General features: G+C 40.6%; 1 protein-coding gene across 1 annotated transcript in view; it reads left to right on the plus strand.

Annotated features, from left to right (window-relative positions):
* Nucleotides 1–21,481, plus strand: part of ADAMTS3 (ADAM metallopeptidase with thrombospondin type 1 motif 3) — a 248,180-nt gene that overhangs the window by 184,631 nt on the left and 42,068 nt on the right. The window contains exons 5-6 of the mRNA XM_059159482.1: nt 1,895–2,094; nt 21,105–21,188. Coding sequence (XP_059015465.1) covers nt 1,895–2,094; nt 21,105–21,188 — 284 coding nt within the window. The remainder of the gene's footprint in view (nt 1–1,894; nt 2,095–21,104; nt 21,189–21,481) is intronic.

The following is a 21,481-nucleotide window of genomic DNA, read 5'->3' on the forward strand; positions in this document are numbered from 1 at the left end:
TGACTGCAGGTGTAGTCTCCTGCCCTCAATGTGGGTTGCAGCTCTTAAAAACTTTTTAGGAAAACTTTCTGTTTGATGTGGATGGCGGTAAGGGCTATTTATGTACTGTGGCGTCAGTGTGATCCCCCGATGAGAAGAAATTTCCCAGCTAATGATCTTGCATTTGGGCTTGGGTCAAAGCGAATTACAGGATAGCTTTCAAACCTGAGCAGTTATATTCGGAGCTTATGTCTGTCCTTGCAGGGGGGATGCTGGGGTTTCTGTGTGTTTTTTAATAGCAAAAAGGGTGTGAGAAAGATCTGTACCTCTACTACTTCTAATCCCATGTGTCTAGGATATGCCCATCCGTCTTCCTGGCCAAGAGACACCTTTTCCCCTCCTCCAACTTTGTTAAAACTGCAAAGGTGGGGAGGAAGATGCCCATTTGTTAATGTCAGACACCGTTTCACAGGGTTTACAGGCCCAAGGGCAGCATTAAATAAGCCTCCCATACAAAAGCATGAGTCAGAACGGGTTCTGTCAAACTTGTTTTTAGATAAGGGGGGGGTGTTCTAGACATCATGGCAGTTTGTAAAGTAAAATCCTTTTCAGCTTACATATATTTGAAATGGAAATGAATCCACTTTCAGTTTTATACCAGCAGTTTTGAATAATATCTTTTATTTTAGCATCCAGGTGATAAATTTTATTTTTCATTTCACAAAAAACATTTTTCTTCCAAAAATATGGAAATCTTGGGGCGCCTGGGTGGCTCAGTGGGTTAAGCCGCTGCCTTCGGCTCAGGTCATGATCTCAGGGTCCTGGGATCGAGTCCCGCATCGGGCTCTCTGCTCAGCAGGGAGCCTGCTTCCTTCTCTCTCTCTCTGCCTGCCTCTCAGTGTACTTGTAATTTCTCTCTGTCAAATAAATAAATAAAATCTTTAAAAAAAAAACAAAAATATGGAAATCTGAAAGCAGATAATCAAGAAAATTAGAACCTGAGAATGCCTCTCACTCTCTATCTCAGCAGATAGATAAATGGATAAATGGATATAGATATGGATATTTGTATTGTGTGTCTGTGTGTATGTGTGTGTTGTCCATTGGGAAAGTAAAATTAAATTTCTTCAACTGTATAAAATGGAAAAAAAAATGTTTCTTATTTTCCCCTTGGATGTATTTTCTGACCGACTTCTTACTTTGGTGTCTCATGGATTTCCAGATATAGCTATGACAGTGACATGCTAACTAAATGATGGCCAGAACAAGCGTGGAGACCTACAGTGGCTCCCTAGCAGCATTCACGAGAAAACCAGACTCATAAGAAATGAAGTCCTGTATCATGACTGATAATTATACAACTAGATGCCCTCGTGTTGCCATGCTCTAATTTGATTTTTAAGTTAAGGTTACTGGCAAGAGGAGTGATTTAAGTTTATGTGATACAAATTCTGTCCCCTCAGGATTATAGCAACTTAACCACTATAAACTTCAACACATAGTTCTTTAATTTATAATCTCCATTTATTTAATAACTACTTAGTGGCTGTTCTGTCTGTATCCACTCTCTTTGTTCTGCACTGAGGATGTGGCCACAGGAGGGTGAAAGTACACATTCTCAGACCCATTGAACATCCCATCTGGCCTGATGGTGCTGCTTTGGGTCCAGTAATACTACGTTACCATCAGCGTTGCTATTCTGTGCTAAATGTCGAGGAGGTTCGTCTGATCAGACGCATGTGTACAGTATTTGAAGAATAAACAGAAAAGCAGCATCTCAGTGACTATGGGAAATAATATAGACTAGGGAATATAATATAATGTTGGACCCCTAGAAGCTTCTTTTTGTGTCAAGAGTTGTCAGAGGGTCGATTGGGGAAGCTGAAATGCCTGAGTTCCTTTTGTTTCTTAATAGGGTCGAATCTGGGAGGCCTTGACGATGTAGGTACTATTTCCAGCAGCATCCACCAGCAGCTGAAGGACGCCGCGCGGCACCGCAGACACACGGGAGAGAATGATTACAACATCGAGGTGCTGCTAGGGGTGGACGACTCCGTGGTCCGCTTCCACGGCAAAGAGCACGTCCAGAACTACCTCCTCACTCTGATGAATATTGTGAGTAGCGCCTCTTCTCTGAGGCTTTTTGATCTTCTGATTCGCTTCTCTTGTTGTGTTCGTGTCTTCTGCAAGCCAATGGGAGGACTCCCACTGCTGGAGCCCACACCCCAGATGTGCACCTGAGTGCGTTAAACTCAAATATTGATCTGCGTATTCAACAGATAAGAATGGAAAAAAGAAGGAAGCATGAAACTGAATTTTCTTTGGGGTGATCAGCTAGTTCTCCATTGTCATCAAGGGGAAAAATCGTAGATTGAAAAAGTTGTAATAAGATGGATCTATAGAAGGACTTAGGATTTTCATTGTGTTCTGGGGATAATCAAAACTCTTGTGACTTTATCCACCTGCCCTGATAGGGACCACAAAGGATGAGATAGCATCATTCCATTTCCCGAGATGATGATGAATGATTTAGGGCTGATAACCGTGTGGGTGCCTGTTGCCAGGGTTTCTGAATCAGAGTGGTGTCTTTCACATCATACAATTGAAGGAAATACACATACGGAGCGCAGTCCGGCTGGGGCACAGTGGAGCACCGTGTTTCTCCTTTCTTTCTCCTTTATGACCTTAATCATATGCAGGGGAAATATGGTCTGCAGCCTAGAACTGGGATTCTCTTTTCCCCTGTGAACTGGCAGGGAGCCGTTGAGGAGAAATATCTAAACCACGTACTTCTAAAAGATAATTGAGATGATAGTGCACTCTGTTTTACATATTTTACCTCCTACAATCATAAAATACTTCTTTTTTTGATCTAGCAAATGTATTACCTCAGCCTATTCTCTCTTTTTCAGCTTTTGATTTTTTAAGTTAATTTCTTCAGGTATCTATTATTGTTTACCAACCTTCTTTCCACGATTAAGATTAGATTTCAAATAATTATAATGGAGAATACTATTGATTTTATTAATCACCATTTTATTTATACTAATATTTAAGCCTATGTGTTAAATATATTTTTGCTTATTGAGATGCCAGTTTATAAGATTGTACATACCCCTGCCACGGGTCTGTGAGAGGGAAAGGAAGTACAGAAATTATTTCTCTTTGCTCATTGGCACTGCTTCCTGGTATGAAGACTGAATATCACGCAAAATACCAATTACTGGCTTTGACAATAGATGTGTGTAGAGACTCATTATTTGTGAATTATATGAATTTCTTCGACAACTGACTATTAATTTTTTGTCTGGCTTGCTAGTGGAGAAACTCGGGGCATGCTGCTTCTCCTCTCTGAGCCTGCTTCAGTGTCTCCATCTTTGCAAAGAGAAAACTAATAGGACTGATTTTACTAGGCATGTTGAGAGGATTTCATGGGCAATAAATGGGTAACAAGTCACTGTGCTGTGTGTACAGGCAGAAGGAAACAATCCTATTTTAGCTTTCCACATGGAATTTACTTCCAAATCCCAAGGGAGATGCCCCTCCCGCTCACGGCATTCACTGTGCCCCTGGGCTGCTGCCCCCCTCTCACCAGGGAGGGTAGCCAATCCCTACAGACGTCCTAGGCTCCTAACTGGTGCTCAGGACGACAGACGGCTCTTGGCATCAGGCAGCAGACATCTGATACGGTCCTTGTCCTCACGGAACTTATTATTTAGTCATGCTATTATTAAGGTTTACGGGACAGGTGCTGTTCTGTAAATGCTATAGGACTTCGGAGAAGGCGGCTGTGACAACAGTCATTCAAGTCGTCGAGTGTTGAGGGTATCAAACTGCAACTTGGAGGCGAGGGTTTTCTTTCTCGTTCTGCTGCCTGTTGGCTCTGAGGCCTTCGACAAAGGGATTTCATTTCTGAAATGTTTATAAAATCTGTTTATAAAATCAAAGGCTCCATAAGATGTTCCTTAATTCTGTAATTCATGAAGGTGGGAGTTAAACTGGGTCTTTAGGGCTTTTTCTCTTGTTGTGTTGTTTGCTGTTTGCTTTTGTCTTTTGAAGGGTAGAAAACATAGAGGATTTCTAGGTAGAATCTTTTGACAAGAAAGTAGAAATGGATAAAGTGTATTTGCCAGACAGTAATTCTGATTTGAAGAGTGTCAAAGAATAAACGAAGTGCCACACTTCAGGTTTAATAATACTCAAAAGGGCTGTTTTATTCTTAAGTCCACTAAAAAGAGTTAGATAATAGACTAAGTCTTCATCTCAAATATTAGAAATTATTCTAAAGTTAATAGTGCATCACAGAATGGAGCTATAGTAGAGAAAATCTTAAAACTTAAGAAGTTCGTTGTATCTGAAATAATTGATGTAGGCAGGGGTTTAGGGGAGACAGTAATAATACTCCAATAACAACACTTAAAACATAATTGTTATATGTCAGGAGTAATGTTAAACTCTTTCTTTAAAGATTTTTTAAAATTTATTTGCGAGAGAGGGACAGAGGCTGAGAGAGAGAGAGAGCGCGCGCATGATGGGGGAGGGGCTGAGGGCTAGGGACAAGCAGGCTCCTCGCTGAGCAGGGAGTCCCACATGGGGTTCAAGCCAAGGACCCTGAGATCATGACCTGAACCAAAGGCAGACATTTAATAGACTGAGACCCCCAGGTGCCTGATATTAAACATTTTTTAAATTTATCTGCTACTTTATTTACTTTTGCCCTATGCTGTCCATCTTGTGACTTATTTGTTTTATAACGAAGGGCTTGTCCCTCTCAATCCTCTTCACCTACTTTGCCTGTTCCCCTGAACCTCCCCCTCATTTATCTGCTATTTTAAGTTAGCTGTGTGAATTGGCCAACTTTTTTTTTCCTAAGATTTTATTTATTTATTTATTTAACAGAGAGAGAGAGAGAGATCACAAGCAGGCAGAGAGGCAGACAGAAAGAGAAGGAAGCAGGCTCCCCGCTGAGCCGAGAGCCCTATGCGGGGCTCAATCCCAGGACCCTGAGATCATGACCTGAGCTGAAGGCAGAGGCTTTAACCCACTGAGCCACCCAGGCGCCTCAACTGGCCACCTTTTTGACCAAATGTATTTCCTCTATTCTAGGGCCATATTGCCTAATGATAGTAATGGTTTTGCGTATGAGCTTGGTGAAGTTCTGAAGTGATAGGCTATGTGAATCTGGGAGTTTGGACACAGGAAAGGCAGCTCCCTAAATTAGCACTTCTCTCGGAAGTTTAAGGGTCAAGTGAACAGGCCCCGAGGTGATTTTGCTCTAACTTTCTAAGAGGGAGAGTGGGTTTCCTCTACCCACCCCCCTGGGTTCTCTGAATCTGTGAAGGAGGGAATAGTCAACTGCCTTCCGTCTTCTTTTATTTTTAACTCCTTCTTTTTTGTAGATCTTGAAATGTATCCAAGTCTCATCTATAAAGAAGAAATAAACAGATCTGAATATATTCTAAAACAGTGTGACTAATGACTAGATTCTTGGCAAGCCTTTTATGCTTCAAATAAGATGTATGTGATATGTGTTAAGCCTGTCTTAGGATCTCATATCCTATCTTGGTATGTTAAGAAATTTTAGTTTTGCTATTTTGTAACATGGCTGACTTGCTGGGAAACTGGTTCTCAGCAACGGGGCGTGTCTTATTGTACAAATAGTCATCCATTGCCTACTGTGTACAAGGCCGTTGTAGGCTTAGAAATTTTCCCAAAGAACGCAATAGAAAATTCTCTGCCCTCTTGGAGCTTAAAAGAGGAGACAGGTGATAGTCCAAGGAGAAATAAGTAGGTAAGTTTAGGTAATAATAACTATTGAGAAGACAAATGAAGAAGAGTAAAGAGATGTTGTCAAGGAGAGATGAGGCAGTGTGGGGAGTGTTTAGGATAGGGGGTTAGGAACAACAAGGATATTATGTGGCCGGAGATACAGGAATTATGTGAGGAAGAGGCGTAGGCAAACAGCGGGGGAAGGAGTGGTCCAGTCTCATGGGTCATTAACTGCAAAAGTTCTGAGTCAAAAAAGAGCTTCTGAATCAGGAGTGTTTGGGATATAGGCCCAAGAGTTAGTGTTTTCTAAACATAATGGGTTAATTTGGATGAACATCCCTAGCTGAAAATCACTAGTAGAGCAATAAAAGGAAAGAATTGAGAGGAGAGATTGGGAAGAAATCTAAGAAATAGAAATGAAATTTCTTAGAGTGAAAAATATAAGTAATTGGACTATTCTGGAAATTTCTCCAACAGTTTTTCTTTATATTTTATATTCAAACCCTATTGCCAGAAATCTGTTATCATGTGAATAGCTGTGAAGCTTGCTTTCCTGAACTCTGTATTCTAGGCAGGTAACAACTTTATCTTGATCTGAATATAGGTTTTTTAAAAAAAGTCTTTTGACTTACTGATTTCTACCTAATGGGCTTTAGTACCCTTTCTATTCTGTTGATCTGTGTGTCTGCTTCCGTGCCAGTACCATACTGTTTTGATCACTACAACTTTGACTGTAAGTTGAAGTGCAAAATTGTGATGCCTCCAGCTTCACTTTTCTTTCTTTCTTTCTTTTTTAAAAAGATTTTATTTATTTATTTGAGAGAGTGTGTGTGTGAGAGAGAATGAGCATGAGAAGTAGGAGGGTCAGAGGGAGAAGCAGACTCCCTGCAGAGCAGGGAGCCCGATATAGGACTCGATCCCGGGACTCCGGGATCATGACCTGAGCCGAAGGCAATCGCTTAACCAACTGAGCCACCCAGGCATCCTGCTTTGCTTTTCTTTTACAAGATTGGCTATTCAGGATCTTTTGAGGTCCCATACTAATTTTAGGATCGTTTGTTCTAGCTCTGTGAAAAATTGCTATTGGTATTTTGATAGGGATTGTATTAAATGTGTACATTGCTTTGGGAAGCATAGATATCTTAATGATATTTGTTGTTCTGATCCCTGAGCATGGAGTGTCTTTCCATTTCTTTGTATCATCTTCAGTTTTTTTTCTTAGTATTTTATAGTTTTCAGAGCATAGGTTTTCATTCCTAGGTATCTTTTTGTATTTGCTGCAATTGTAAATGGAGTTAATTCCTTAATTTCTCTTCCTGCTGCTTCATTATTGGTATATAAAAGTGCAACAGATTTCTGTATGTTGATTTCATGTCCTGCAAACTTGGCTGAATGTGTGTGTCAGTTCCAGCAGTTTTTTGGTGGAATCTTCTGGGTTTTCTATGTATAGTATGACGTCAACTGCCAATAGTGACAGTTCGACTTCTTCCTTGCTGATTGAGATGCTTCTGTTTCCTTTTGTTGTCCAAGTTCTGAGGCTGGGACTTCCGGTCCTGTAGTAAATAGCAGTGGTGAGAGAGGACATTCCTGCCTGGCTCCTGCCCGTAGAGGAAGAGCTCTGTTTTCCCACTGAGGATGATGTTAGCTCTGGGTTTTCATAGATGGCCTTCATGATGTTGAGGTGTATTTCCTCTAAACCTACTTAGTTGAGGTTTTTGTTTGTTGGTTGGTTGGTTTTTATAAATCATGAATTGATGTTGTGCCTTGTCAAATGGTTTTGCTACATCTACTGAAATGAACATATGGTTCTTGTCTTTCGTCTTATTGATATAATGTGTCGTGTTGATTGATTGCACCACCCTGGCAACCCAGGAATGAAACCCACCTGATCGCAGTGAATGATTTTTGTTAATGTATTGTTGGATTCAGTTTGCTAGCGTTTTATTGAGAATTTTTGCGTCCATATCCATCAGAGATACTGACCTGTATGTAGTTCTCTTTTTCAGTAGATTCTTTTTTTTTTTACGATTTTATTTATTTATTTGAGAGAGAGAGAGAAAGAGAGGTCAGCAGGAGAAGCAGACTCCCTGCCAAGCAGGGAGCCCAATGTGGAACTCAATCCCAGGCCTCCAGGATCATGACCTGAGCTGAAGGCAGTTGCCTCACCAACTGAGCCACCCAGGTGCCGTTCAGTAGAGTCTTTATCTGGTTTTGGTATCAGTGGAGTGCTGGTGTCCTAGACTGATTTGGGATGTTTTCCTCCATTTACTGTGTTTTGGAATAGATTAAGGAGAATAGGAATGAACTCTTCCTTACATGGCTGGTAAGATTTACCTGTGAAGCCGTCTGGCCCTGGACTTTTGTTTGTTAGTTTTTATAATAACCGATTCAATTTCTTTGCTGGTTATCTGTCTATTCAAGTTTTCTATTTTTTCCTGTTTCAGTTTTGGTAGCTTATATGTTCCTAGGAATTTTTCCATTTCTTCGAGGTTGCCTAGTTGCTGGCATATAGCTCTTTACAATTGTATTTCTGCAGTGTTGGTTGTTATTTCTCCTCTCTCATTTGTGATTTTGTTTCTTTGAGTCCTTTCTCTCTCTCTCTCTCTTTCTTTTGATAAGTCTGGCTGGAGGCTTATCAATTTTGTTAACTTCTTCAAAGAACCAACCCTTGGTTTCATTGATTTGTTACGCAAAATATTAAATTGGGAGACGGTTAGGTATATAGGAATACTTTATATTGTTTTTGTTCTTTTTCTGTGAGTCTAAAATTATTTCGGAATGAAGTAAAAAACAAAAATAAATATCATCAAAGAACCCTTAATTTATGCTATCCTTTGTTTCATTTCCTTTGCTTATAACCTTTAAAGACTGTAATATAAGTTGGGGGGAGTTCAGTTATGGATAGAGACAAGTAGTCAAAAGGAATGGCCTGTGTATTTTTGCTAACCACACATGAGAAAAATGCACAATGAATATGTGATTTAATAGTAAATAAAGTCAGTGTTGAAATACCATAAAACATTACTCTTATATATCAACTTTTCTTAAAGTATAACTTACATATGACAAGACTGATGAGATTTTACTTAAAATTATTTTTCTGTTTCAGTGTAGTTCTCTTTGAGGTACCGTCAGAGATTATAGCAAAGAAATTCGGTCTTGCCGATTTGTCCTTCATTTTCTTAGCACCCCATTATTCAAGCCAGAAAACTTTTATTACAGAGATGTTTTTCCCTTGAGGATGTACTTCACGAGGAGAAGTTAGGTTTATGAATATGTAAATGAAACCTAGAAAATACTAATTAACTGAAAGGAAGTATAGATTGGGTGCTATAGGGTAAGAGTGTTAGAGATGTCTTTGAAGTACGGGAACGAGGAAGATGTACACACGGACTTGGCCTTGAATGGTAGGTAGAAGTTGGACCTTTGGAGAAGGTGATAGGGAATCCCAGGCAGAGAGGAGATTGGAACATTCAACCCTCCTGTTTCAGTTTGGCTCTATAAAGGTTGCACTGAAGGAAACCAGTGCAAAATAAGAAAATCACGATAGAAAACAATCCTACAACTCTCCAGTGAGGGTTTCTCTTCTTTGTTCAGTTCTGTTTTAAAAACCAGTTATTGAACCAACAGCGGATGGGTATTTGTCATGTTTAAGACATAGGGAGAACACAGAGAAGTTCTTGGCAGGTTAAGACCAGGAAGCACAGAGGTTGTAAAGGGGATGAAATGAAAACAGTTCCTCTAAGTGTTAGTTTGATTTGAAAGAAGTGCACGCTGGTTCTGTAAAATTATGTCATTTTATTTTTCATTGGAATTGGTCAAACTTTTACCAAATTATTAAGTGAATGGCAATTAAAAAGACATAAAAGATACGTATCCCATCTACTCTAATCCTTTTTTTAGTTTTTTGAAAGATAGTATTTATTTATTTATTTGACAGACAGAGATGACAAGTAGGCAGAGAGGCAGGCAGAGAGAGAAGGAAGCAGGCTCCCCACCAAATAGAGAAGCTGACGTGGGGCTTGATCCCAGGACCCTAGGATCATGACCTGAGCTGAAAGCAGAGGCTTTAACCCACTGAGCCACCCAGGCGCACTTCTCTAATCCTTTTGAATCCTAGAGTATCTTTCAGTTACTACAATGCCTAACTAGTGTTTACCATATTTCACCTTTCACGCAGTTGCTGTACATTATTAAGCTTCATATTTACAACATCAAAAACAGTATCTGACACCTCAGACGAGGAGAACATGAGGGGGTCAGGGAGAGGGAGAGAGAAATGAAGGAGTGGAGCACAGGACATTTGCATGGAAGTGAAAGTGGTGTATAAAGACGTTAGGTTTTTGTCCAAACTCATTGAACTTTGGAACACAAGGAGTGAATCCTCCTGTGCAAACTGTGGACTTCAGTGAGAATGTGTCAATACCGATTCATCAATTGCAAGGCATGTACCACCTAATGCAAGGTGTAATCTTAATATGTGGGGAGGTAAAAGGTATATGGGAACTTTCTGTGCTTGCCAGCAAATTTGTCTTTAAACCTGAAATGACTCTAAAAACTTAAGTCTAAAGAAACACACAAAAAGTCCCAAGAAGGGATCCCCTGGGTGGTTCAATCAGTTAAGCTCAGGTCATGATCCAGAGTCCTGGGATCCAGCCCCGCATTGGACTCCCTGCTCAGCAGAGACCCTGCTTCTTCCTCTCCCTCTGCCTGCCACTCCCTCTCCGTGTGCGCACTCACTCGCTCTGTCAGATGAATAAAGTCTTTTTTTTTTAAAGATTTATTTATTTATTTGACAGACAGAGATCACAAGTAGGCAGAGAGGCAGGCAGAGAGAGAAGGAAGCAGGCTCCCTGCAGAGCAGAAAGCCTGTCTTGAAACTTGATCCCTGGACCCTAGGATCATGATCTGAGCCAAAGGCAGAGGCTTAACCCACTGAGCCACCCAGGTGTCCCAAATAAAGTCTTTAAGAAAAAAAAGTTTTAATGAAACAGAACGGTGCCTTGTATTGCATGGAGCACTGGGTGTTGCGTATGAACAATGAATCTTGGAACACTGATGAAATAAAATTAAACAAAACAAAACAGCGCCTGACACAGAGTAAACATGCCGCAAAATTTTAATTGATTGTTTTAACAAATATTTTAATGCTATATACCAGGTATATATGGAGGTGAACACAAAAGATTTATTTCCCGCCCATTCCAAGATTACAGACTGGTGGGCAAATCAGATAAAGCATCGTAGGTTACACTAAGAGAAATGCATGGAGCCAGCAGTTTGCTTGGAAAAGAAATAGCAGAGCAAGTAAATAACGGGGATTTTACACAGCCATGATGGTAAAGAAAGACTTAGACCAAGAAGTGATGATTAAACTGAGATCTGAAGTAAAGTGGAGAACCAGCCACTGAGAATTCAGTTACTTGCCTGATTGAATGAAATCAATTAGCAATCTTTTAAAATATTCTCTGTCACAGGGCGATGAAGCAGATTCTGTGTTCAGGAGGGTGTCTTGTTTCCACTGTGCCAGATGGCCTCTGTCATCCACACTTGACTGTCTGTGGCAGGTATCATCGTCGTATACTAAGATCTGGGAAGTGATCTGGGTTTGTTGTGCCTATTAAAATTTTCAGCTTTCTGCGGAGAACTGAGTCCACGTTGTAATATCAGGATTTATCAAGTGAAAAGAAAATAATTTATTTAAAAGGTGCCTCCCAGTATGAGAAATAATTGTACTTCCAAGTAATCATTAATAATTAAGGAGAACTCTAATTCCTTTTTACACTGAAATTGGCTACTTACGCGCAGCGAAATAATAACCCAGTTGTGTTCTGTGAGTATGGCCGGCTTCCCTACCTAATATTTTTAAAACAAAACATATACTCTGTGTAAGGACTCTGGTACTAACAAAGTTTGAATAATGACTCTCCAAGCATTAGCAGATACATGTGACTACTGGTTAATTAATGATGATGGAGTCTCTACACTGCTTTTGGTTTCTCAACTAATGATTCTTAAAACATTGAACAGGAGTGCAGGGCAGATTTGTCTGGGGACTATACATGTTCAGCAATGTAGGCAAATCATGAAGCAGTTGTCTATGGTGGGTCATTATCTTTCATCCATTTCTTCCATTAGAACTGACATCAGTCCTCTAGACAATGATTCACCCAACAGACATACCTTCCCATAGGCCAAATCCTGTTTGCTTCTAGAGAGACAAAAACTTAATAAAATGGAGCTCCTTTTCCCAAGGAGCTAGTTCTAGCAGGCAGGTGAAATCAACAAATAATAATAAAATGTGCTAATTTCTTAGAATGATTTTGTTACAGATTACTTTGTAAACATGAACTGAAAAGAAAGGGATGGTTTGGCACATAACGCCCGTGGCAGATGGAGTGTTCACAGAGGAGATGCCGTTTGAGTTGGACTTGAGAGAATGAATTGGCATCTCCCTGCTAGAAAAGGAGAAGACGGCTCTGGGAAGATGGGCAGCAGACACGGTGGCTTTGAGCTGAGGGAGACTTGTCTGTAGGTGAAATCGAAGGGTACTGAGAGGACAGAAAATGAGGCTGCACAGGGCAGCTGCAGTTAATGTTATACAGATGTTCCTGCCATTCTAAGATATTTGAATTTCACCTTGCTAATGAAGAGTCCAGGAGTTTCAGAGATGAGTAACTTTGGGGTCCTGGGTGGCTCAGTCAATTAGGCATCTGGCTTTTATCTCAGGTCACGATCCCAGGGTCTGGGGATTGGGTCCCGTGTCGGGCTCCCTGCTCAGCGGGGAGCATGCTACTCTCTCTCCCTCTGCTGTGCTCTCTCTCTCAAATAAATGAAATCTTTAAAAAAAAAAGAAGAAGAAGAGTGACTTTATCAGTCTGTGCTTTAAGAAGAGAATCTCAGTGAATTTCATGTATCTAGAGGAAGAGACGCTGTTAGACACTGTGTTGTGAACAGACACATAGTATCCAGAACTAAGGGATAACTCAGTCCATCTGGCTCCAAACCCCTTGTGGTTTATACTGCATCATGCAGCCTCAACAAATTAATTTCCCCAATGTGGATTGACCATAACAGGTCATGGAGACAGACTGGAGTAGACATAAGTCCGCTTGGCCATCCCTTATATGAACATGCATACCTTCCCTGGAATGTCCTGGACCCATAGTTCTAGAAGAGTCTGAACATCTCAGGTGAAATTAACGTAACAGCAGGACAACCCCACAGTGTTGCTGCCTCAGAGGTCCCTTTGATTTTTACTGAAGCATCTCGGTGTCTTGTTCCCCTTTCCTTTTGTTTCTTTAAAAAAAAAAAAAAAGATTTGTATTTATTATTGAGAGAGAGAGAGCGCATGAGCACAAGCAGGGGGGAGGGGCAGCGGGAGAAGCAGACGCCCCGTTGAGCAGGGAGCCCTTAATGGACTGAGCCACTCGGGTGCCCTTTTCCCCTTTGTTTCTGAAGCCCCCAATTTTCTTCCTGACTTCATTCATTTTTCCCTTTGTTATGCAACAAATATCAGACTAACCTTATCCCTCTCAGATTTATAGCAGTCTTTATTTTTCCCAGGGTCCAAAAACACAGAAAATCTTTTAAGCTTGTTGAGAGTATCATCATTCTCATTCTTGATGAGAGGGAATGAGGTCTACCTGGGCTTCTGGTATGCTTTCACTAAAGGCCGGAAGAGTTTTTAAGTCCTTTTAGCTGAATTGCCTCTTCTTGGTCCTCCCTTTGAAGCTCAAAGGAGGTAAAGTCATAATTAACATAAAAGGACAGACTCGTGCTTATTGAAAACAACCATCTGACCCTTCCGGAGAACTACCGAAATGGCCCAAATTACCCAAAGGCAAACATTTGCAAGAGTTTTAACAGGTTATTGCGACAGTTAGGCTGGAGAGTAGCTGCCGGCAGTGGACCCAAAGACATAGACTTGAGAGATGTCCGCAGGATTGAGTGACAGATCAGCTGCCGTTTTGGCAGAAGTGAATCGAGGATGGTTGAGTCTTCAACTAGAGCCTTGAGAGTACAGACCTGAGACACTTGCAAGAGAGAACAGTATTGAGAGAAGACGATTATCCTTTGAGAGATATAGAGATGTTCCCAGTAGGTAGCTCTGTTGCTGTTGGAGTTGAACGGATAGCTCTGGAGCGTCAGAGAGATGAATCAGGGTCCCCGACATCAGCATGTGGCGCTCATCAGCGTACAGGTATTGATTGAAGAAACAGCAGCGAATGAAACATTGCAGGGAGAGAACAGAGAAGAGGCAAGGGTTGAAAACCAAAGCTGGAGGCACACGGGCATGTGAGCTAGGCCGAGAAAAGGGAGCAAATATCACTAAAGAAGCACCATAGTGTCACTGGAGAACGGCGTGTGAAGAGTATTACGTACTGCTGAGCACTGGAGATGGGTTTTTTTTTTTTTTTTTCACGAGGAGGGAGAACTGAGAATGTTAGTTAAAGAGGAAAAGGAACTCCAGGAAAAGGAGAGATTGAATGCAGGCAATTAAGTGTTAATTTTTTGGAGCAGATCCTTTGGGGCCAAAGCAGCCGAAGACTTAGCACTTACCTGGGACAGAAAAAAAGGCAAGCAAGGTAGTTGAGAAAAAAGATCAGGAATCAGCCTCACGTAGACTTACCTGAATTTTAGTTGTGTTAATTTGGGGGAGGGGAAAAAAATCTTATGACTTCTGTGAGTCTCAGTCTCTTTCTAAAGTAGTGATAAAGGGGCGCCTGGGTGGCTCAGTGGGTTAAGCCGCTGCCTTCGGCTCAGGTCATGATCTCGGGGTCCTGGGATCGAGTCCCGCATCAGGCTCTCTGCTCAGCGGGGAGCCTGCTTCCCCCTCTCTCTCTCTGCCTGCTTCTCTATCTACTTGTGATTTCTCTCTGTCAAATAAATAAATAAAATCTTTAAAAAAAATAAAAAAATAAATAAAGTAGTGATAAAGATGACTCCTTTTCAGGGCATTGAACTGTTGCCATAATGCGGGTTGGGCTTCTGGCACGTGCTCTCCAGACATACCCTCCTGAGGACATACCCCCTGACCCTGGGTCTCCCTGCTCTGACTACTAAGTCTTAAGTAGCTTCTTCTCTCCCTCTGGTCCCCTGTCTCATCACTCCGCTTTATTTTCTTCAGAGCATGTATTCCTATCTGATATGACCTTGTCTGCATGTCTTTTTCTTTTTTTTATTTATTGATTGATTTTTGTCTGTGCATGTAACAGATTTTACCTTTTAGAACATAGTGATGGTAAGAACAGAGACTCAAACTCAATCAGAGTTCTGTTTCCTGCCCCAAGGACAATTGGGCACATGGTAACTGTTCAGTAAATATTTGATAAAACTATTAATAAAGGTAGTTATTTTTAGTCTGTGGTTGGAGGTGAGAGAAGAGAAGAGAGTCAGCTACCTACTGGGAGTGAAAGGAATACAGAATATTGGCTGAGAATCCAAGTAGGGGTATATTTGGAGCTTTTAGCTCTGTAAGAGATGAGTCATGGAGAGAGCACTGTTTCTTCTTGTTCATTTCAGAATGCTTTTATGTCCAGCCCAAATTACCTAGACATGTTTGCCTTCCATAAACCAAGTCTCTTTCTCTCTTTAAAAATCGTACTTGGGGGGCACCTGGGTGGCTCAGTAGGTTAAAGCCTCTGCCTTTGGCTCAGGTCATGATCTCAGGGTCCTGGGATCGAGCCCCATAGTGGGCTCTCTGCTCAGCAGGGAGCCTGCTTCCTCCTCTCTCTCTCTGCCTGCCTCTCTGCCTACTTGTGATCTGTCTGTCTCTGTCAAGTAAATAAATAAAATCTTTAAAAAAAAAATCGTACTTGGGTATCATTTATTTTCATCTATATGAATAATGGTATTCATGATGGCTAACAATTTTACACTTGCAAGGGCCAGCACTATTAAGCATATAAGCATAGAGTCACGTATATGAGTTCATTTATTCCTCTCAACAATCCTGTAAGGACAGTGCTATAATTAGCCCATTTCACAGATGAGAAGACTGAAGCATAGAGGCAAATAACACACTCAAGCTCACATAGCCAAGATCGATCGCAGGTAGCCTGGCTGCAGAGCACATGCTCTTACGCACTCAGCCTACTGTCTCTCAAGACCTAATCCACCCATCGAGAAGAAAAATGAGTGTTGCTTTGTTGAAGCCAGACAAAGCTGTTCATCAGCTAGTCAGACAAAGCGGGTCAGACTGTCCTGCCAGGGAAATGTCCCGGGAGAAATTGTCCTGTCCGGGAACAAACCTGGAAGGAATTTTCCTTTCAAGGAAAGGAATACTTGACTTGATTTTACCTTTCCCCCCCTCTCACATTATTGGCAACCCCTTCTAATTTAAGGTTATCTGAAAATTGAATTCATGTTCTGTTTACCCCTTCTTTCAGGTGATTTAATAAAAGCTCAGGGCTCAACCCGAACACCTCACGGATGATCTACACACATTCTAATAGATTGGCTCACGTGGTAAAAGGATATTTGGTTTTACATAGGTTTGCATTATGTTGTGTCAAATATGTGACTTTTTAGGATATTTATCCTTACACACCCAAAACACTGGGTATCTTTTCATTTCTTATTCAGTTTTTCCAGTGATCTGTTCTAGCGTCTCTTTCTTTTTCCCAGTATTTTTTAGAATACCATCATATTGATCGTCAAGAAATCCTTATTTATGGTAAATTTAGAACCCAGTTCCTCATTTCCTTAAAATTTACATGAGGAAGATTATGAAAGGAAGTGAGGTTGCTAAGTCCTCTTTCTCAATATACTCACACACCAATTTCTTAAATTCAGGGATAGCGAACCACTGTCAGTTATTCGAAAACCAGCTGTTTTGTGCAGAGTAACAGTGCTGTGGTCTGTGGGTCTGTGGAAGTGTAGCAAGATGGTGAACACGACTGGCTCTGGAGCCACACTGCCTAGGTTTTCATCCTTTGCTGCATCTATTAGCTGTGTGACCTTGGGCAAGTTACTTGACTTCTCTGGGCCTCAACTTCATTGATGTAAAACAGAGATGGTATCTCTAAAGTAGTTGCAAGGATTACTTGAATGAATATAAAGTATTTAGTGCAGTGTCTGGAATCTGGAAAGCTCTGTATAATGTTAGCTGTTGGTTTTGGTTGTTGTTGTCATTTTTACTTAGGGAAAAAAATCACTTTCCTTGTCACAAAGAGTTGTAAAAATGCTTTCTTAACAAATACTATTTTAGTTCATCTTGACAGATTCAAGTGGTTCATTCAGTATGATGTGTTTTTAGTTCATTCTGTACATAATTTATTGATTGTTAAAATTTGTGATTAATTTGTAGTCAGATTCTGGGAGTGTCTCTGTGTCTCTCATCGGTTTTAGTAGAAGACATTGAAAAACAATCTAAATAAAGATGTCTTCAGTATTTTTCTTAGCTTTCAAGAGTCAAATGACTCAGTGTTTTCCTTAGACTAGAATATTTTCAAACTCTTACTTAATTTTAAGGAAGTTATTTTATTTATGTGTAAATATAGGGAAAGGCAGACATAACAACTGGTGGTGAGTAAATACCTCCAGGTGTATTAAGCCGCCTTTACCCTCCTCAAAAATGTGCATACTGCCATCTGCTGGAGAAAGTTTTGCACATTGAGGCAATATTTTTGAAAAATTTAAGCATCAAAATGATTTTCCCCCATAGTTTTTTTTAATAGATATCATTTAAATTACATCTTTCATTCAATTGAGATTTCAAGTGTGAGAGACTTCAAGTCCCTTTTAGTTGAAAACTAAGAAGGAAGCAGTTATATTTCTTGTTCTATTCATGTAGATTATGAAAATACATCTGGAAGCCTTTCAAATCTTTTCCAGGGATAGATGGAAGGTTGCTTAAGTTCTTTGTGTTTTTCTGAGGGCAATTGTGGGGCATTTTGCTAGATCTGGACAACAACCCTTTGAAGCAGATAAAGCAAGTCCAACCATAATTGGCCAATGAGAAAACAGAGGGCCCCGGGGAGGTTAAGTGATCAGCCCAAGGTCACTCCAGTCTTTCTGGCATGTCTGGGTCAGAATCCAGATCTTTGAATATCTTATCCTATGCTGCTGATTATTTCTTGAACTTACCATATCCTGTAGGCCTCTGAGTAGAAAACATTGTATCCTATTATTAATAAGGCTAGCGAAATGAAAAACAGCTAAATTCCTAAGTACATTTTAAAGTGAATAATGTATTTTTTAAACTTTGAAAAGCAAAATAGTAAGTGATATCCAACGCTTTGCATGGACACCTAATGTGTGTTGTTTTGCCATATTGAAGGAATACTTTCTGCTCTGTGTACATACTATTGCCTTATTTTTAGTGATTTCTACCCATAATAATTTATGCATGTCCTATGACAGTTTCACAAATGTGTGCTGACCCAGGAGGTTCCCTGCTTGATTTTTTATTTGGTTTCTGTTGGCATACCCTGCTATCTAATTAGCCTGACATCATAGTGACTTTGATTAAACAGTACTTTTCATCTGGTAAATGGTATCTTTGACTTTTAAAAAAGTAGCCTTCTACTCCATCATTTTATAATGTAATATTACCATGGGGAACATAAATTTTGTCCTTTGGACTTCCTTGATATTGTAGTGATTTTAAAACTTCCCGAGCACAGATGAATTTACTGATTTAGGGTGATTATAGATTATACTAACTCTAGTATCATAAGCTTGTTGGCCAATGTTGCCACCTTTCCTCCATGTGCAAGTCTAAGATTTTCTGATAGAAGTGTCTCCTGCCTTTTCAATATAGGGGTCACTGCTGATCTGTGTTCCCTCCTGTCATCTCTGCTCTAGAAATTTTTTTTTTAACCTAACTACTTTAGTTTAGAATGATATCATTCCCCTATTCTGTGTATTTACTAGCATTACTTTCAGTCTTTTTCTCTTTTTTTAGCATCGAATGCATTTACATTTCGCTTACATAAAGCTGAGTAGGGGAGTTGCTAATTCAGAACAGCTGACTTACAAGAAGTCTCTTGGAATGTCCCTGAGTCTCTGGATGAATGTGTTAGTAACATGCCTGGCTTCAGACTTTTTGCTTGCATTGGAATTATAATGTTGGGAATTTCTTATCAGATAATTATTCCAGAAGAGGAAGGAGATTCAGTCTTCAATTGGGCAGGTGTGGAGTAAGATAAGAGAATGTGACCGTGACCGAAAATGTCATAAGAAATCACAGCTTTTTTGTCCAGCTTTCAGTCTTTTCTTATATTGACCTAGAATTTACCCTTCTCAGTTGGAACCCATGGTTTTTGTTTATTTCCTATAGATATATGGAATAAATTGAAGCTAGTAAGTCTTTTCCATATGGCAGCTAGTAAGTCTTCTTTCTCGGTTTTTCTTTTCTGTTTGTTCTGTTCTACTATTCTGTAATGTCCTGCTCCTCTTCTCACTCACAGATTTTTGGGGCACGCGGTTTGCATGAGTTCAATCTTCTAATTCTCGCACCAGCCCAGTCTGGTAGTATTCCTGTGTCCCTCCGACTGAGGCGAAGAATGATGGAGACCATACGACAATGAGGGTTTGAACCAAGAGGTCAACTGAGAAAATTGGTGTCAGGCTCTAGGCCACTGTGTCTCCCCTTCTTTATGTGACACATTTTCGAGGTTTCTTGCTTTTTGCTCTTCTCTGGGTATATACGTATTTGTCAACTTCTCTTTCATAAGACATTGTAGATAAAATGTACTCAATACTTCAGGGATACCCTGGCCTTCCAAAGCGATGGCTTCCTTCTGGGCTGCCTGTCTGCACATTACAGAGGTGTTTTGTTTTGTTTTGTTTTGTTTTTTGTTTTGTTTTTTTTAACTTGGCTTCTCTCAAACAAGTATGAGATTGGGTCTTGCCATCCTCTATGTGTACGCGCGTTTGTAAACTCTATGTGTGTGTGTGTAAATGCGTTTTTCCACTTAAGAGGATTCTACATTTTCTCTTGTCAAACCATACTTTGTCTTCTTTAGTTTCGACTCATGTCTGCCCCCTTTTTTCTTTAACCTCCGTGTTTGCAGTCCTCTCTTTTATTCCGTACAAATTTAGTAAGGATGCCTTTAGTCTAGATTTCAGGCCATGATTTTTTAAGGTGTTCTCTGCGGTCCCATGAGATTCTTGAGATAGTTCCGTTGGGATTTCTTGCTCCCATTTCTCGGTCAGTGTGGGACTTCGTAATTTTATGACTCATGAGTTTTGTGGGAGCTTTTTAGGACATGCTATTATTCTTAAGTTATATTTCTTTTTAAAGTCTCTCTTTATGAGATTATGGTTCTCTTTTCTCTGTAGGGTTTCCATTTGCTGTGCCTACAGTCTTCTGGACCTCGAGTCGAACCGCAGTTAGTTTTCCATTTGTATTTTAGTTATTGTGACAAATGTTCAGTCCCTGTTCCTGAGAATAGCTAAGAAGTTTTGTGATCTAGTCAGATAACGCCATCTTTCCCATTCCTGCCGGCATTTGCCACCTTAATAAGCAACCTTCACGCGCACTGATTTCGCACCAGCTTAATCAGAAAATACCACGACGGGCCACTTCAGATTCCTATCTGCTCACCACTGACCGTGCACTCGTCTGTATAAATCTGTGGGGACTGTGACCTCTGAGGTTGCTTCAATTCTAATATCTATGATTTTAAGGTATACCAAATGATTTTTTGAAATCTCAACTGACTTCAAAAAATTAAATAATAAGGAGTGACGGAATTTAGCTTTTCTGAACTATACCCAAGCGTGATATTTATTTAATGTGCACTTGTACGGTCCCCTTAGTAATTCAGATGTGAAAGGACTTCTAACACTATAGGACTTCTAACTACTCATCTACTGAGCTGCCCTATTGCTAGAGCACCGGGGGCGAGGGGAGGGGGCTACCCACTCACTGGCCTGCAGATAAGCCACGACAGCTGCTGCACGCCAAGTCCATTTCCACGGGCTCTCCCAGCTGGACTTTGGGCAGCTTGTGATGACCTGGGCACAAGACAAATGCCTCTTTCTGTTTTCCTCTACGTGACCGTGGCTCTGCTCAGCTCTGAGTCACCCACTCGTGGTTGCTTTTGATGACTACTATATGTGAGCTACAGCACACTGGTCTCTTTCTAACACAGCAATAGGTTAATGAAGCCCTTTGGAGGTATCTTCTCCATTGTTCAAGGTACGGTGGGGTTTACAGCATCAGTGATTCACATACCTGAGACTTGTTTCAGAGCTAATGGTCAGAGAGTTCAGCTTAAACCAAATTTTTAAAAAAAGGGACTTGACTCTAGCACTTGTCATCACATGACTGAGCCCTAAAATGTTGTCCATCTCACGAAATCGCTTGTCACTCTTCTTTTAGCAACGATCTGCTTTGTTTCCAGGTGAATGAAATTTACCACGATGAGTCCCTCGGAGTGCATATAAATGTGGTCCTGGTGCGCATGATAATGCTGGGATACGCAAAGGTAAAATGCTTTTAAATATGTGGACTATGAACACGAAGGACCGAGCTAACAAACGGAAGACTGCATTTCTGTAGCTGTAGCGAACACGTCGCCCTGGTGTCTCACGTAGACCTAGCTGGTTACAAGTGAGGAGGAGAAACTGCCACAGCAAGCATTCATCTCCCGGTCTGAGCGGATAATGATTTTTGTGCTGACACCGTTTGCTTATCTGTCTAATGGAGTCACAGGTAGTGGTCCTGGCTCTAGGCGTGACCGTATGAATGAAAACAAATGCATATAATTGTGAAGAAAGA

The sequence above is a fragment of the Mustela lutreola genome, chromosome 1, assembly GCF_030435805.1.
Source record: "Mustela lutreola isolate mMusLut2 chromosome 1, mMusLut2.pri, whole genome shotgun sequence".
NCBI lineage: Eukaryota > Metazoa > Chordata > Mammalia > Carnivora > Mustelidae > Mustela > Mustela lutreola.